We start from the raw sequence: 15,749 nt of genomic DNA on the forward strand, positions 1-15,749 counted from the left end.
CAAGACTCTTGACAGAAAATCGTTTGTTTTATTGTCAATGATGACAGTGTGGTTATTAATTTTGTTAGATCTGACAAATTGATGTTTGTACAGGGGGGTACCAAGTTGTGAATGTGGTACTGGACCAGTGCCGAAAAGTTGTACTTTCTTGTTTTTTGAAATTTATCTGAGACCACCACCACCACTTAGTACCCTGGTACTAAGTTGAATTTACCCCCTAAAATAGGTATACCACCCCTTAGAACCCAGTACAATCTTGATATCACCATTGAGAAATGACACACCACCGTTAAGTATCCTGTACTAAGTTGATTCCCCCCTCAAAATAGGTATACCACCCTTTGAATCTTAGTAATGGTACTTTCTGGTACGCCTCCTTTAAATTTTCTAAAAAAACTTCCTTTTTTTAACTTCATTTTTTCTGGAAATTTCAAAATTATTTTAGGCCAAAACCAATTATAGAATCTGAAAGCTCTTGAAAAACTATGTAGAAGACATTTAAGCGGGTATGGCTGATTTCTGTAGTGAATGGGAGTTATTTGATGTAGAAGTGTCATTTTATAAGCGATTTATGACCAAAATGAGGGGGAAACCACCACTTCTACAGATTCTATAATTAGTTTTGGCCTAAAATGAGTTTGAAATTTCCATAAAAAATGAGCTCATGGGCTTTACCCTAGGTTTTCAATAAATGGGTCCAGAAATAAGGGCTCCCCCTAAAATTTTTCTGGACCGCCCTTCTAATATCAATCCGCAGGGTATTAGGCATGTCTGGTCCAAATTTGGTGCTTTGTTCCAAATTTGCCTATAACAAGAAATTTTTTGTGATTTTTCAGGATTTTGAGTACCAGATACTAACTCGATGCTTCATATTTGCGGTATTGAGACCACCATTTAGTCCCTTGATACAAAGTTGCAAAAATGTTTTTTTCAATTAGGACCACCACTTAGTACCATGTACTAAGTTGTTTTTTACTTACCTAATCAGACCACCACCAGACACTGGCCCCCACAACTTAGTACCGACCCCCCCCCCTCTGGTTTGTAAGTGCACTTTATAGTTTTGATTCCCATTGAAGAATCATATTCTGGTTTTCATGTTATTAGATGCTGGTTTAGAGCTTTAGGTCTACACTGTCAAAGAAGATGCAGATATTCTGAGGCTGGTGAGTAATGAATTACTTTGCATAAAAGCCCCCCTTCTTTTAAACGCCCCCCTCAAATAAACGCCCCTCCTGAAAGATAAGTTATTTAATAAACACCCCCTCAAATAAACATCCTCTTCAGATAATCGCCCCTTTAGGAGAGGGACGTTTATTAGAAACTTGTGACTTTAATACTTCAATACCAGTGTTAACTGGGTTTGAAAAGTATGATTTTAGTCATTTCTCGTAACCAGAGCAGTTTTCGATGCAATTTTAGTTGTTGTTGAACCAAAGAAATTTTGCACTAAATTCCTGATAAAGAACTAAAACAAAGGGTATTATTGCCCTAAATTTTTGACTTTATATTTATAATAAACTGATCCTGAATCGTTTTGTCCCGTCCTTTGCTGCGAAAAATCAAAATGGTTTGGAAAGGTAGAGTTGCTCTCTCACAGATACTTTCAATTCAGCGTATCCTTGAGGAAANTTTTTAATAAATCATGCGTTAACTAAACCCATAAATTTGGGTTTTTGGCTAAATGGTACGCATTTTCTTTTTAGATACTCTATGTTTCATTCCCTTCCCTTTAGGTGAACACTGTCGAAGAAATACCAAAAGAAAATTTGAGCATTAAAGAGTAAGTATACTTTGCAAGCGCTCAATAAAAACACTGTCTCTCTGGGATTTTATTACCCTCGTTTGAACCTCTGAAGAGATTTGGTATTGACATGGTGAGGTGGAGTTCAGGGTCCAACTGTTGAAAATCGTTTAATGGTGTAATGAGAAGAATCATGAATATTCTTTCTTCGTTGTAGATGTTCACAAGCTTTGTTCTTGCTTGGCAGACAAATGATCTCCAAATATAAAGAAGGGGTAAGAAAAATATGTGTTATCGATGATAGCTTGATGAAAGATTTGCAAGATGCCATAAATCCCGTATACTATATACCCCATATTTTATCCCTCGGAATGCTAACAAACGTCTTTCAGTTTTTAAGCAATTTCTACCGTGGTAGAGCCACGAGAGAACATAAAGGGATGCTTCAAAACTAGTCATATACTCGTTCCTGAAGGCCTACTTACAAATTCTAATAAGTGATTGCTCTGGATTGCTTGAATCGAATCACTCTATTAAATTCAATTTCTCACAACGTGGAAAGACTTTTTAGTTCTTAGTATCATTGTTTGGGTTGCTAATGGCAAAGGCAAACATTTAAATTTAGCAAAATTGTGTTATCTGTTTGAACGTCTAAGAGAAAAAAAAATCTTATCAAAAATATTCTGATCGAATTTTGTTAATCCTTGTTGTTATTACTGCAGGCAGATGCAAAAAACTTGGTGAATATTTTGATGGTTTTGTATCGTTTACCTCAATACGAAACTGATCTGTTGATCATCATGAACGACCCTGTTGCTATAAGGTACCTCTCTAATTCGAGGTTCAATCCTTTGTTTTAATTCGACCGACTTTTTTCTACTTTCAAGAAATTTTACACTTATTTTGACTTCCCAGCGGGCACACAACGTCGTTTCAACGTTCATCTAATGTTCACAACGTTCATATAACGTTAGATGAACGTTGTAACAACGTTGTGTGCCAGCTGGAAATGTATTTATAATCAATTCTCAATCATGTCATCAATTTTTACTGGAATTTTTGTGGAACTACAATCAGAGATATCTGCTTATTTTTCGTCTTTCTCGCCTAAATGTGTGTCTGTATCCAAACTGTAGATAGACTGGATAATTAAAAAATTCTTTACTCTTTCCTAGACTGATGCCTGGGATACGAAAATAGTAGAATATAGGTCATTTCGATCATTTCAGAACCCATCATCCAGCATCATCCAACGTTATTGTCAACTTTTTTCCCCCGTTTTTTTACAGTACAAAAAGTAGTAGCAGTGGTAACAACACAACTCCAAACGATGCTTCTAAATGGTCGGAAAAACTTTTCAAACAGATCGCTTGTTCACTCAAAATTGTTGATTCCTCACTCTTTGGCTGATTGAAATGAAAGGTGGACTAAACTGGATGATGGTGTCGTTGTATTACAAAAATTACCCCTTCACTTCCTGGTATGAAAAAACATCTGAAAATGACGTTGATTCTTTAGCACGAAGCAACTGCATACTGTGTAAAATTGTCCGGAAAAAATGACATTATAATGGGACATCTGAAAACAAAAACTTTTTTAAAAACGTAGGAAATTATAAGTGCTGCATAAAAGTCAAGTATATCGTTATTTGGAGGAGTTCGAGTTAAGTTGGGTTAAACTTGAGATTTGTAAAGTAGGAGCAGGGCTTTTCACCGTACGGTGTACTACATTTAGGGTTTATGAGGAGAGAACCACCTTGCCAAAAAATTCGAAAAATTTTGAACTATAGAGCTTAAAATCAAGGAGAAATAATTGTACTATCGTGGTTTGGACAGAACTACTAACATAATTTCATATTCTTACAAAAAGTCTTTAGATTTTACCACATACAGTACATTTAATTTAAAGAGATTAAAATAACTTACCTACTCATTGCATTTTACTACTGCAGTATTGAAAACATTACAAAAAATGACAAAGCCTCTTAAAGTGTACTAACTGAAGTCTGATCTAAAAGGCCTCTAAAGTGTATCTATGACAAGAAGATTATTTTGGTTGCATTTGTTTTAATATCATCAATTCCTCTGTTTAGAAAATGAATAAAAATGAAAAAGAATTGATATATAAATTTTGGTATGAGAGTTGATGTATCATCGAAAGATCTTGTGTTCATGTCCGTGGAAGGAAAATCACGCTGAATAATATTTGACAAGAGTTGTTCTTGGCTCAACTAGAGATATACGAAGGTACGGAGAAACGTTTTATTTGTTTATTTGTTTAACGTAACACAAAAAATGGTGATTATACTGACTTTAAAGGTTATATTTTTACATAAGTGTTCCCGTTTCATATCAGACGCATATTTCACATCAGGACAGTGTCTGCTTATATAAGAAAAAAAATATTTCTCTTTTCCTCTTTCTGACCAATCTTGCTCCACATTCGTGTCAATTCATGTCAATATGAAAAAGCTTGTGAATTAAAATTGATGAGTAAGCAAACGATATCACTCTTATATAAAAGATAATAACTTGCTCATCGGCTTGTTGGGATGAGCTTCCCACTTGCCTGGTGCCTGTTCGTTTGCACATCTTTTCTCAGAAGATCAAATTTGAAGAAAATAAATCAAGTTATTATAAGGAAAACAATTCCCCTGGAACCTCAGTATCTTTTATGGGACATACTGTTAGTGCAGTGGACATTGACATGCTATACAGCTTCAATATTTCTGTCTGATATCACTTTTTTAATCACCACGTCTTTAATCAATAAACTTCTGAAGCCAACCCTTTCAAGAAACCATTTCAATATTTTGAACGAAAGTTCGATTTGAGGGAAAATGCATTGAAGGCAAACGAATGGTTCTCCAAAAAGAGCCTTCTTTCCATAAAACGACCGTCTGTAGGTTTTGATATCTTTTTCACCGACTTGGAAAATTTGTTTGACGTTGACTTGAGCGTGTGGAGAATGTTGCTTTGCTTCTTTTACAAGATTCTGAACGTGTTGTTCATATGACTCTTTCGTTTCTTCTTCTTCATCAAATTCGAATTCAATTTTCAATTCACCAAAAATCGCTTCTTCGATTTGTGATTTCACCAAATGTTGTTCAGTCACATCGATCCAATGTTGAAATTCGAACTCTTTCAGATTGCTCCAAATAACGCGTTGTTTTCTGCAGCACAAAGTTCGAGGTTCCGCAGCCTCGCATTGAACAATCACTTTCGGTTCCTTTAGTAAATTTTCATCTAAAAAAGTTGCGACTTCTTCTAAGACGAATGATTGAGCTTGCTTTTCACGATTATATTGGTATAAACTTCGAACCATGAGCAATACAAACATCAACGGTAATGAAATGACGTAAAATGTTGGTGGTTGGGATGGAAAGAACAGAAAAATGATCAGAAATACAATTCCATTTGTCGCCAAATCTAAAATTGTAAAAGAACGTCCGAAATAGAAAGTGAAAGAAGGAGAGTATGTAGATTTTGAGAAAGTTTTATTTTAGTTTTTTTCTTGGGTACACCGTACAATTGTTGAGACACGCTATGGATAATTCTTGCAGTAGCTTATTACAGCGCAGTAGCTACCGGGGGGCTAGGGGGTGCTTAGCCCCCCGCCCCCAATAATTTTTAAGAGTGATTTTTTCGTAAAATGGAGTATTTTACCTTAAAATTTTGCCTTTATTCGAATTATTTCAGTTTGTTGAGTGTGTTTTTAGCCAATTTAGAGCTCTAGATTTCAAAATTTTCCCCTTCGCGGAAATGGTTGGCCCTCACTGAACTTATGCCCCCTAATATCAAAATGCTTTCTACGGCACTGTATTACAAAGGTTGAGGTCTTATATGTTAAAGATTATACAAATGAATAAAAAGAGATTGAGGTATTTCGAAAACTTACGAACGATGAAAATCACACGAAAACATTTGTAAAAACATCCGCTTTTACATTTATCTGTCGATATAATTGTCATCCAAAAACATATGACGTGAAGGATTGTAGCAACAAACGCATAAATAACTGAGCCTCTGTCAAAACCCATTTTTTTATCAAACGGCAACTAGAATATGATTTTCTCAAAACCTTTCACTATATTTTATTAACTTCTCCCATCCCAACGTTATGCTTCCTAGATCAGAAATCTTAATCTTTCATAAAACCGAAAAATACTTTTTATCAAAACTTTAATCTCAAAAAAAACAATCAGAGTAGACTAAAGGCCGGTTTCCACTTGCGCGCACTTCGATTGCACCGTTTTGCTTCAATCCTTTTTGCTTGGAAAAAAGATTACGTCATAAAAATGTAGTGCGCGTAAGATCGCATTGCTATAGAATTGCAATAGAATTGCTTCATTTTTCTCTAAACCAATAGCGTGGTAGCATTGCTAGATAAAGTGCGAGCGCAGCGTGCGCAAGTGGAGGCCGGCCTTAAAACGCATCTAAGAAATATGCCTGAAAACGAAAGAACCTCGCAAACCGGTTTTTTCTTTGACAAAATTAGTTTACAGCCGAGTCGATAGAGTTTGAGGGTCAAAACTTAGGCGGTTTTCACCATTGAACGACTAATCAGCCTCATTGGTTAGTCCAAGCAAAACCACAAAGTCGTTTTTATGCAAAAGTTGGTATCGTCCATTTGTTCCTAACCCTACCCCCTCTGTTAAACTGCCGTGTGGGTCTGTTAAACTCCGCGCATATATTTCCCGTTTTAGCTATCCCTTTATTTAAAGGTTTTGTTTTTAAATAAGAGTGATAACGTTTGCTTACTCATCAATTTTAATTCACAACCTTTTTCACATTGAATTGACACGGATGTGAAGCAAGATTGGTCATTTTTTTGCTTATACAAGCATAATATAACAATAGTAAGACACTGTCCTGATATGAAATATGTGTCTGATATGAAACTGAAATACTTATGTAAAAACAAAACCTTTAACAAACGATAGCATTGTCTATCGTTTTTATGTTCTCTTCTCTCTATTGTTTTTTAACTTTCGTTTTTCATCTCCCATACCGATTGGATGGAAGACGCGTCAATGCTTAGCGTGGTGTTCGGCTTGCAAGAGAACTGGCAGAGACTTCACTTCACCAAACGGCATTTTAATTTGGTTTATATAAAAAATGAAACTAAACACGTTTTCTGTGTAATTTCAGAGTCGTTTTTCTTGTGTCTTGTGTCTCTGAAGTGGAGTTTTATTCTATTTATTCTATTTGTTCTATTTTTAGCATTCGAGTTAGCTAAACTGAAGTGACAACTTTATCGCCTAAATATAATGATATCCATTAAGGGGCTTTTACCTTTCTCAAGTAAGAAAAAGTGAAACTTTATGATTTGTGCTGCATTTAGAATGACGAATTTAATGTAGCTCTTTCTTTGTTTTGAAGCGGCATGCTTTTGGAAATCTGGTGATGAGTTTTACTTTCAATCTAGCGTTTATGTGAGAAACGACGTGCGTCACGCTTTCTGGATGGTTTCGCATCTAACCCCTCGGGACTTTGAAATCAGTCATTGTATCTTATAATTTCACACAGCACTCCCATGCCTTTGAAATGAAAAACTCTTTAATAAACTCTTTACCAACCCTCTTGCGATGCCGATCGCACAGTTAAGCGTCTGATAGGTGGTACAGTTGTTACCGTATTATAAGGGCTGTATACTGAGAATTATTTTCTGTAACTATTCTTTTGCGCAACAATGAGTCTTCTATACACTAAAAAACTAAATTTAAGAGAGAAAATTGAAGGTATTCTGATATACTCGCTATAAGAAACTTTTTTCGCTAGAGGATGAGCAGAAGCCTAAACTGAAGGGTATCGTTATAAATGATAAAACTAATTTTATTCCGTTACAGCTACCTTAAGGAAAGAAATGTTCGCGGAATTTAAATTTAACGGTTCACAGCTCTAAATTTGGAAGTTTCGCGGAATTTAATTTCGTGGTTGAGAGGATTTTTTGTTTAAAATATGGCCTACTTTGCCCTAAAAAGACCAATTTTATAAGTGATTTTTTTAAATCATTAGAATATTCGTGTTTTGCGGGATTTAATTTTGTCCCGCGAAAATTTCTTGTTTTAAAGTATTGCACTATATCATAAAACACCTCTATTCCTTTATAAACGACTCCACTGTCAATGACTCGTCGTGGTCATTGAGGCCAGGCTGTTGAGAATTAGTTAGTAATTTCGTTTTTTTAGATGACCAGCTTAGAGGGGAATGAGAGACGTGCATTACAATCGATATTGAGCAGACTGGTCACTGTTGAGGATGTCGGTGATGTGGTTGATTGTGTGGATGATAAATCATTCAGTTTGAACCTTCTTCATTGGAGAATGTTGTCTCTGATGAAGAAACAAACAGATGAAATACTTTCCAATGAAAAATTATTTCAAGATATGGTGATAATTGATCTTTTGGAACTTCTTTTGTGCAGTGGATATGTACAAGACCACAGGTACACGATTTTTATAAGAACATTCAAAAATTTTAAAGCCTCTGGATGTTGGTAAATTCTCAAATTTTAACATGTTCTTATTTTTACCATTTTGGCCATTTTCCTAAAGCCTTAAAAATGTTCTTAGCTTGTTCTAAACATTTTGGTCGTCGAAAACTTGTGTTCTTATATGGTTTGTTCTATAAAAAAACGTGTACTCTCTAATTCGATGGTCATGTGAGTGTTTTTCTGGATACTTAATCAATTAATTTGTTTTCTACGTCACTGCGGTAATGAACTTTTTATGGTAACACTCTTTGCGAATTGAGATTATAAGTTATTTAAAGTAGAGTAGAAAATGTACTTAGATCGAGGCTAATCAATATCAACTTTAAATTACAATCCTATCTATAAAGTTGATACAAGATCAACTGAATTCACAATCTTGCTAAGGCGGTCTAATAATGTCGTTCTTCGTTTCCGGTCGCTGTATCATTACGAATCGAAGGCCTTCACTCGGAATAACCCGCAGTTCTCTGACCCACAAAATCGAGGACAGTAAAAGTACTGATTACCTGTCGTCCTCAATTGGTCAAGATCTAGTCAAATTAGAAGCTTACCTTCTCCTTCGCAGAAAACACACATACATTAACTCGGTATATGATCGAAAGAGATGGTATAAAGCAAAGTTGACATATCCCCAAAATCGCCGTCCATTTTGCTCAACGACGGTAAAAACACCAAAATAATGTTGTCTGTTTAGGCGTTTAGGTGATCAAAGGCGATATAGAGCCGTACATCCATCGCCTTTGTTTTGCGACGACTCCACTTACCGTCGTCCTTCATATCCATCCGATACATAAACTCCTTATTCATTTCAGATGGATATCAGCCATTAACATTTTGACATCGCTCTTTACATTGGACTCGTATAGCATCCAAACCAATCCGTACTGTAAACGACTCTCGGTTGCCGTAGCTTTATCATTTTCCACAGATGTCAAATCCCTGGCTAGCTATGGCGAAGAAAAACTTGATCCAATCAGACGTTATTTTGATATCAAGGAGATGATGGAAAGAGACGATTTTTTTCCGATTCATAAAACTCTAAATACTTGGTTGTTAAGGTAACCTGCTTATTCAATATCACAATCAAGATTTAATAAACGACCCCCCCCCCCCCCTTCGTCGACCTAATTGCCAGAAGGTTGGAAACTGCACTTCAAAATAAGGTTATTATAGACTATTCAGAAATTAATAAACTAGGATCCCAATGAGGAACTGAAAAGAAATCGAGAAAATCAACAACAAACGGCGGGGGTATGGGCGTTTATTAGGCATCATTACACTGAAAAGGATTTATTTCGATTTGTTCAAGGCCCAATAAGTTTGATTTCTTCGCATTATTGGAAGGGTTTGATAAAAACCAAGATGGTGTCCGTGTGTGTAATGACTTCAAACATTTCCTGTTAGTTCATAAAGCTTTTGGTCAAGGGTTTAGCAATTCTTGTTCAGGAGTTATGAAAAAGTTAACTGGAAATGAACTTTTAAAGTCCTGGTGAATTGGAACACTATTTAATTCGTTCGAAATTTATTCGATGCCGCTATTGAATCGGCTTGTTATTAAAAAACGTCCTTTTCTTTTCTTCTTCAAAACATAGGTATGTGGTGAGCATTCTGAGCATTCTGAGCTTGAAGACTTTCGTGAAGAAGTTAACAAGAAATTAAATTTTAAATGTTGTTGAATTGGAACTCTTAAATTTAAGCCGCTATTGAATCGGCTTTTTGTTATGCTGTTAAAGAACGTCCTTTTCTTTCTTCAAAACATAGGTACGTGGTGAGCAGTTGGTCTGAGCCATCCGACATCCAATGGGCTCGCCAAAACATCCGTCCTGAATTCAGGACACCGCACAATGTTGGAGAATCAACCCACGAAATGTTAAAATACAGCGAACATAACAGTCAAGGTGTCAGCATACATGACGGACCAGCTTTTTATGATAATAAACCATGTACTTTAGAAGTATTACACGAATACGGGGCAGTATGTGGGGGTGTATCAAAGTTCGGTGTAGCAATGGCACAAGCGTTCGGCATACCAGCATGTCCGATCGGTCAACCGGGTCATTGTGCTTTTCTTTTCTTTGGCTGAAAGACGGCGAATGGACAATGAGCAACGGGTGTTCAGGTTAGTTATTCATTTGAATAATCTCTATTAGTAGGGGGCCAAGCCTAGGGTCCCGTGACATCTTTCTTACGGCCTAACCATTTTTAGTCTATTCCAAAGAACAGTATATTACAAGATATTTTTGAGAGGGAGGACGCGGATTAGGCCCGGGAAAACTTTTTATGACCAAAATAGTGACGCCATAGGCAAAACTGCAAAGGAAAATAAGGGATAGGAAAATCAGGGAAAATAGCTTTTCAAAAGTTAAAATGATTGCTACCATCTGAAAGAGCATGAAATTCTGAGCAAAAAAATGTATTGCAACAACTCTCTGACTAAAACATACAAAGAAATACAACCGCTTGAAGTTCAAAAACAAAACCGACGTCAGTACGATTAAGACAGGATTTGACGTCAAATCACAGTAGAGCTGACAGTTAGTTGATCTGCAACCCTGACCTCCACCTTATTTATAATAACGGAACCCCCGTCTAAACGTCGTCAGGTCAGAATAAGAAAAATTATGCATCGTTTTTCACCTCATTTACAGGAATCATCGACAGTCATACACATGAGGGCATTCAATGGACGTGGGAAAAACGTTGTGATTACCAGCTATTATGTCATGAAGCTATGAAGTCAACGAACAAATATGTCGAATCTGAAAAATTACGTTGGATTGCCAAGCTCATTCAGGATCGGAAGCTACAATTGGAGACTTTGAATTTAGCGACAGTGTCTTGTCCATACAATTATTTAGCTTGGAGAGATTTGATTCGTTTGTTGGGCTATGTGAAAAGAGAGAAGGTTGAGTACGAAGGTGAAGTGGCTGGTGTGGACCAATGGGTCTTATGGAACCTGGAGGAAATGAGCTTGGAAGATCAGGTAAAATAATTGACAAAATTGGAACGAATGCTCCTCGAAATTTAAAGGTTTTGTTTTTAAATAAGACTGATATCGTTTGCTTTACTCATCATCATTTCAATTCACACAAACTTTTTCACATTGGATTGATACAGATGTGGAGCAAGATTGGTCAGAAAGAAACATTTTTTGGCTTATAGAAGCATATAATATAACAATAGCAAGACACTGTCCTGATATGATATATTATGTGTCTGATATGAAACGGGAACACTTATGTAAAAACAAAACCTTTAATACGTTGACTTTGGGAGGGGTAATACGCTAGTTGGGGAGGGGTAATTGGTAATCAAATTTTACAACGGGGGAAGAGCTTTCCGTAACGTAAGATTTTTAGGGATTAGTATATTGTCGTATGGAGTCGCTTTCGAGATTCCAAGAACTTTCTCTTTCCCTCCAAAGGATTCCTTATCATGACAACAGAGGTTATTTAAGTTTTGCTAAGTTACGTAACTTAAACCGCCATTATGGAAGCAACAAATGTTTGATTTGCGTAAGGAGTCGTCTGTACCAGTTCAAACGTTTACCGAGTTTATGTATTTGCACTTTTGAGGACGGTAGAGTGACTGAAGCGATTTGGAAAAACCCGCAAATTCCGCCCGCAAATCGAGGACGGTAAAAGTGCTGATTTACCGTCGTCCTCACTGGTCAGGATCTACTCAAATTAGAACCTTACCGTCTCCGTCGCTGAAAAACACACATACATAAACTCGCTTTTGTTTCCATAATGACGGATTTTTCTAGAGTTACGTAACTTTGGCAATACCTGAAAAACCTCTTTACCTTTTTTAGTCACAGGAATCGGGCGACAAGATTCTTTCACAAGGCCAACTATAATGTATCTTTGACATCGAACGTAATGGAGAACATTGAAAACCTGGTGGATGGTACCGCAACTCTGAATGGTATTGCAGAGATTCGAAAGGTAACAAATTAACTTTGCCTCAAAGAAAAATTCGGAAATTCGTGTCTACAACAAAGGAGTGTTTTTCAATGCTGGTCTTCAATTTATGCTTTTGAGTTTATATCAAGCTAAAAAACTGTGGCTTTAATTTGAATTATAGATTTCGAACAATAATGTAATGTCATAAGACTTTTGAAGAGTGTATTATCATTTGACGTTCATTTCTACTAAACGCACGAAGTCCGTCGTCACAAGAGGAAGAGTTTGAGTTTAAATTTCCCTGAAATTTCTCGTAAACTTTTCATTACACTTAGACCATAATCACACATTACGGCTTCACATCGTTCTGAAACGAAACGACTTTGGACAACGTTTGAATACCAAAAGTTCATAACCTCAAAACAATGAAGATGCTATTACATTGTAAAACGGATCGAAATGCTTCTTTCCATTATCTGCTTCAGAACTATTCCGTTTTCTTACTCCGATAAACGGATATGAACACTTCCTTTTCGTAACGAAAACTATACCGGAATGATGCGTAACCGTAACGTCTGAACATGGTCGCTGTCTTTGCTGGTACTATATATCAAATAGTCTTCTTCTTTTCTTAGGTTGGGTAGAAGATTGATTTGGGAAGACTTTGCAATATCAGTGCGATTGAAATCCAATGGTGGGGGATAAGTGTCAGCAGGAAATACAAAATCTACGCTTCCCCTGATAAGAGCAACTCCGAATCTACACTAGTTGCCACGCACCATTCAGCAATCGAATCACCTCCCCCAGATGAATATAATGAGTGGAGTAAGCTTCCAGGTTGGGATAGAGAGATGAGGAAAATCAAATTCGTTTTTAAGAAAGGTCACAAAGATCCTTGGGGTATGAATGTTTTGATCGGAATACGTCAGATTCAAATTCTTGGTCAAGAAAAGGAAGACCCGACAAGTTTGACCACCAATCTGTTGGAAAGATATTTATTGAAACGCGTTCAGAAAACATTCAGTAAAGAATTCTCACAAATTGCTAAAGATTTCTTTATAGATATAAAAAAGAGTGGATCAAGTCTAATCTCTATAAATGCTTCAATAACTACCAGTTCTGGTCAAGATTTAGCCTACAATCTTCTGGATGGCACAGACTCTGAGTGGTGGACGAAAAAGAAGGAAGCAACCATTGAATTGGATTTAGGACGTTCGTATCATGTTGCGTTATTCGAGATTAAGTGGTGGGGAATCTCATTTGCAGCCTCGTTTACAGTTTCAGTTGCTATGGGTGATGAAGACAATTATGTAGAAGTAATGACACGTGGAAATTGCTATGAACACCCTGGTGAGAATATTTTTGGTGCTTCTAATGTTTGTTGTTAGAATTTTAAAGCTCAAAGGAAAATTCATCAAATTTTAACCTCCAATCTTTCATAGGGTAGATTCTTAAGTAGGTTTGACCCAAAAGAACGAAGCTCTGTGACCTATTTTTTTACAATGGGAATTTCATTTGGGAACAAAAAATGGAACTTATTTTAAACTGGAACAAGTGATTATTTCAATATTAGCTAAAATAACACTTTTTAGTATCCCACTACCTTATAGGTTTTAGAGCACCAATCTAAAAATGGACAGATATAAATAAACTCATTGTGTTTTTTTTTCACTCGCCAGCTGGTCGTGATTCGTACAACGAGTGGAGTAAATCAAACGGTTGGGAACAGATCACAAGGAAAATTAAAATTCATTTGAAAGATGGGTGTATTGATCCTTGGTTTAAAAAATATTACCTTGGTGCACGGTGCATACAGATCACTGGCTTTCCTGCTTAATAAACACCATCGTTATTTACAATGTAAGACAATTATTCAAAGTCTCAAAGTCTATTATTAGAAGGATAAATGTAATCTCTGTTGTACAAAGTGCTCTATACTACCAGAAAACAAGTAGACCTTTTTGACTAATTCTTAATGTACATTCACCGATTCACCCATCAAGTATTAGTAGACTAAAAAAATAACAAGAAGTTAATTATGTTTGCTATGATTGCCGCAATCTCGTACCCAGAGCCACTTGCATCACTTTTTTGACTTTAACTGATGATGGACGTTGTTACCAGTGGCGTGGTGGCAGGGGGGCCACAATCGTACAACTTTTTATGAGCACTGCCAGAGGAAGATAGAACAATTTTATTATAGATGAAAACTTTTATTACTAAAGGTTAGGCATTAGTGGGTTACGGGGACGTGTCACCTTTTTTTGATTCTCCAAGTTTCGCTAACTAGATTTCAGACAATTCATCAGAGGGCGAGCAAAAAGTGACGCGTCGCATTCCCATCATCTTTTAGCAACCCGCCTTAATTGCCCTTAATTATCATCCTTTTTATTTTCGCCAAAATTTTCAATATGAAATATACACACAATTTCTTAAAGTTACAAAAATAATTTTTTGGCAAAAGTCTCTCCTCTAACAGCTCTAAGGGTCCCAAAAACGTCAATTTTTGTCTCTCATTTTGGGAAAAGTCTCTCTAAGGGTCTCAAAAATGCAAATTTTTCCTCTCTCTAAGGGTCGATTATCGATTTTTGGACATACCCGTTACCTCGCAAACTCTAGACAAAATACCTATACTCCCCTACCCACCCCCAGATTCCAATTCATTTGTTGATTGTTTTGATATCATAATAAAAGATCTCTATTTCTTAAAATTAAGAGCCTTGACATTCTAAAATTCTGTAAAAAAAATAAGAATCGTGAGAATTACGCCTATAGTTATTATTTAGTATTTAACTTTTACAATATAAACTTTTGTGTGAACATAAAATACCATAATTTAGATTATTTTAGAATTTTAGATTTTTCACGGACACACATCTTACATATAATTATATTTATATCATTATTTTTGTATGTAATAATAGTTAATCAACCCGCAATAAATCAATAAATGCGTACTATTATTGTTTTAACGTATATCAAGTATATACGACCCATAACCATTCCCTGTTGGGAATTAGAAAAGTTTAAGCAAATGTACTTGTCGAAAAGGGCGAACGCGGCGGTGGCGAGATTATTGCACCACCGCCGCCTTCGCGATAAAATTTATTGTTTACTTTTGTCGTTGCCGTAGACAAATCACTTTAAAATGGTAGACAAAACTACGTTGCTTGAGAGGAATTTTCGTGGAATTTTTGATTTTAACTCTTATTCTGTATTTTACCCCCCACGCCTTGCTGAGAAAAAAATTATGCATGAGGATTGCAAAATTGTGGTCACTTTGATTTTTCACGTGGGCTCTGAGCCTTAAATCTCTACGAAAGGAATAAAACCAACAATCGAATCAATCGATGTAATCGAACATAATCGAATACATTGAACGTAATCTAGGCAATTTACGGCTAATTCTGGTAATATCGATTGCAATTCGATTGTTTCCCAACGAATTCAAACTTTCGATTGTGTTAAATTGAATTCATGATTCCGTTTGAACGTTCAATTAACACGTCTGGCATAGCAATTGTAATTGAGGTCCAACAATGTTTATCTGTTTTATATTTGTCTTTTGCTTCACTGACTGTTGTCTTTGTTTTTAGTAATTTAGC

The 15,749-nt window shown here is 36.1% G+C and overlaps 3 protein-coding genes and 1 long non-coding RNA gene across 4 annotated transcripts; all 4 read left to right on the plus strand.

Annotated features, from left to right (window-relative positions):
- The first annotated feature begins 1,679 nt into the window (after positions 1–1,679).
- LOC136822238 (uncharacterized) lies at positions 1,680–3,668 on the plus strand. The gene is made up of 4 exons (XR_010848873.1): positions 1,680–1,783; positions 1,962–2,019; positions 2,467–2,567; positions 3,034–3,668. It is a non-coding gene; the product is annotated as an uncharacterized lncRNA (long non-coding RNA).
- Positions 3,669–3,890: 222 nt separating this feature from the next.
- Positions 3,891–10,322, plus strand: LOC136822200 (uncharacterized). The gene is made up of 4 exons (XM_067078442.1): positions 3,891–3,990; positions 7,935–8,191; positions 9,052–9,297; positions 10,001–10,322. The coding sequence occupies exons 2-4, from the start codon at positions 7,935–7,937 to the stop codon at positions 10,320–10,322; spliced, it is 825 nt and encodes a 274-aa protein (XP_066934543.1). The 5' UTR covers positions 3,891–3,990.
- LOC136822236 (uncharacterized) lies at positions 10,314–12,148 on the plus strand. The gene is made up of 3 exons (XM_067078482.1): positions 10,314–10,358; positions 10,888–11,222; positions 12,054–12,148. Exons 1-3 carry the CDS (start codon positions 10,340–10,342, stop codon positions 12,096–12,098), a joined length of 399 nt encoding a protein of 132 aa, XP_066934583.1. The 5' UTR covers positions 10,314–10,339; the 3' UTR covers positions 12,099–12,148.
- Positions 12,121–14,503, plus strand: LOC136822201 (uncharacterized). The gene is made up of 3 exons (XM_067078444.1): positions 12,121–12,186; positions 12,789–13,494; positions 13,824–14,503. Exons 1-3 carry the CDS (start codon positions 12,121–12,123, stop codon positions 13,979–13,981), a joined length of 930 nt encoding a protein of 309 aa, XP_066934545.1. The 3' UTR covers positions 13,982–14,503.
- The last annotated feature ends 1,246 nt before the right edge of the window (positions 14,504–15,749 follow it).

This window comes from Clytia hemisphaerica, unplaced genomic scaffold (assembly GCF_902728285.1).
Source record: "Clytia hemisphaerica strain Z4C2 unplaced genomic scaffold, Clytia hemisphaerica genome assembly, whole genome shotgun sequence".
In the NCBI taxonomy this organism is placed as follows: Eukaryota; Metazoa; Cnidaria; class Hydrozoa; order Leptothecata; family Clytiidae; genus Clytia; species Clytia hemisphaerica.

Excerpts from the sequence above, each read along its gene's own strand:
- LOC136822201 (XM_067078444.1), top strand. The coding sequence starts at position 12,121 with ATGGAGAACATTGAAAACCTGGTGGATGGTACCGCAACTCTGAATGGT. Across the intron at positions 12,187-12,788 it reads GTATTGCAGAGATTCGAAAG|AAGATTGATTTGGGAAGACT; the intron begins GTAACAAATTAA and ends TAGGTTGGGTAG. Across the intron at positions 13,495-13,823 it reads AAATTGCTATGAACACCCTG|CTGGTCGTGATTCGTACAAC; the intron begins GTGAGAATATTT and ends TTCACTCGCCAG.
- LOC136822200 (XM_067078442.1), top strand. The coding sequence starts at position 7,935 with ATGACCAGCTTAGAGGGGAATGAGAGACGTGCATTACAATCGATATTG. Across the intron at positions 8,192-9,051 it reads GGATATGTACAAGACCACAG|ATGGATATCAGCCATTAACA; the intron begins GTACACGATTTT and ends TATTCATTTCAG. Across the intron at positions 9,298-10,000 it reads CTAAATACTTGGTTGTTAAG|GTACGTGGTGAGCAGTTGGT; the intron begins GTAACCTGCTTA and ends TTCAAAACATAG.
- LOC136822236 (XM_067078482.1), top strand. Across the intron at positions 11,223-12,053 it reads AAATGAGCTTGGAAGATCAG|TCACAGGAATCGGGCGACAA; the intron begins GTAAAATAATTG and ends TACCTTTTTTAG.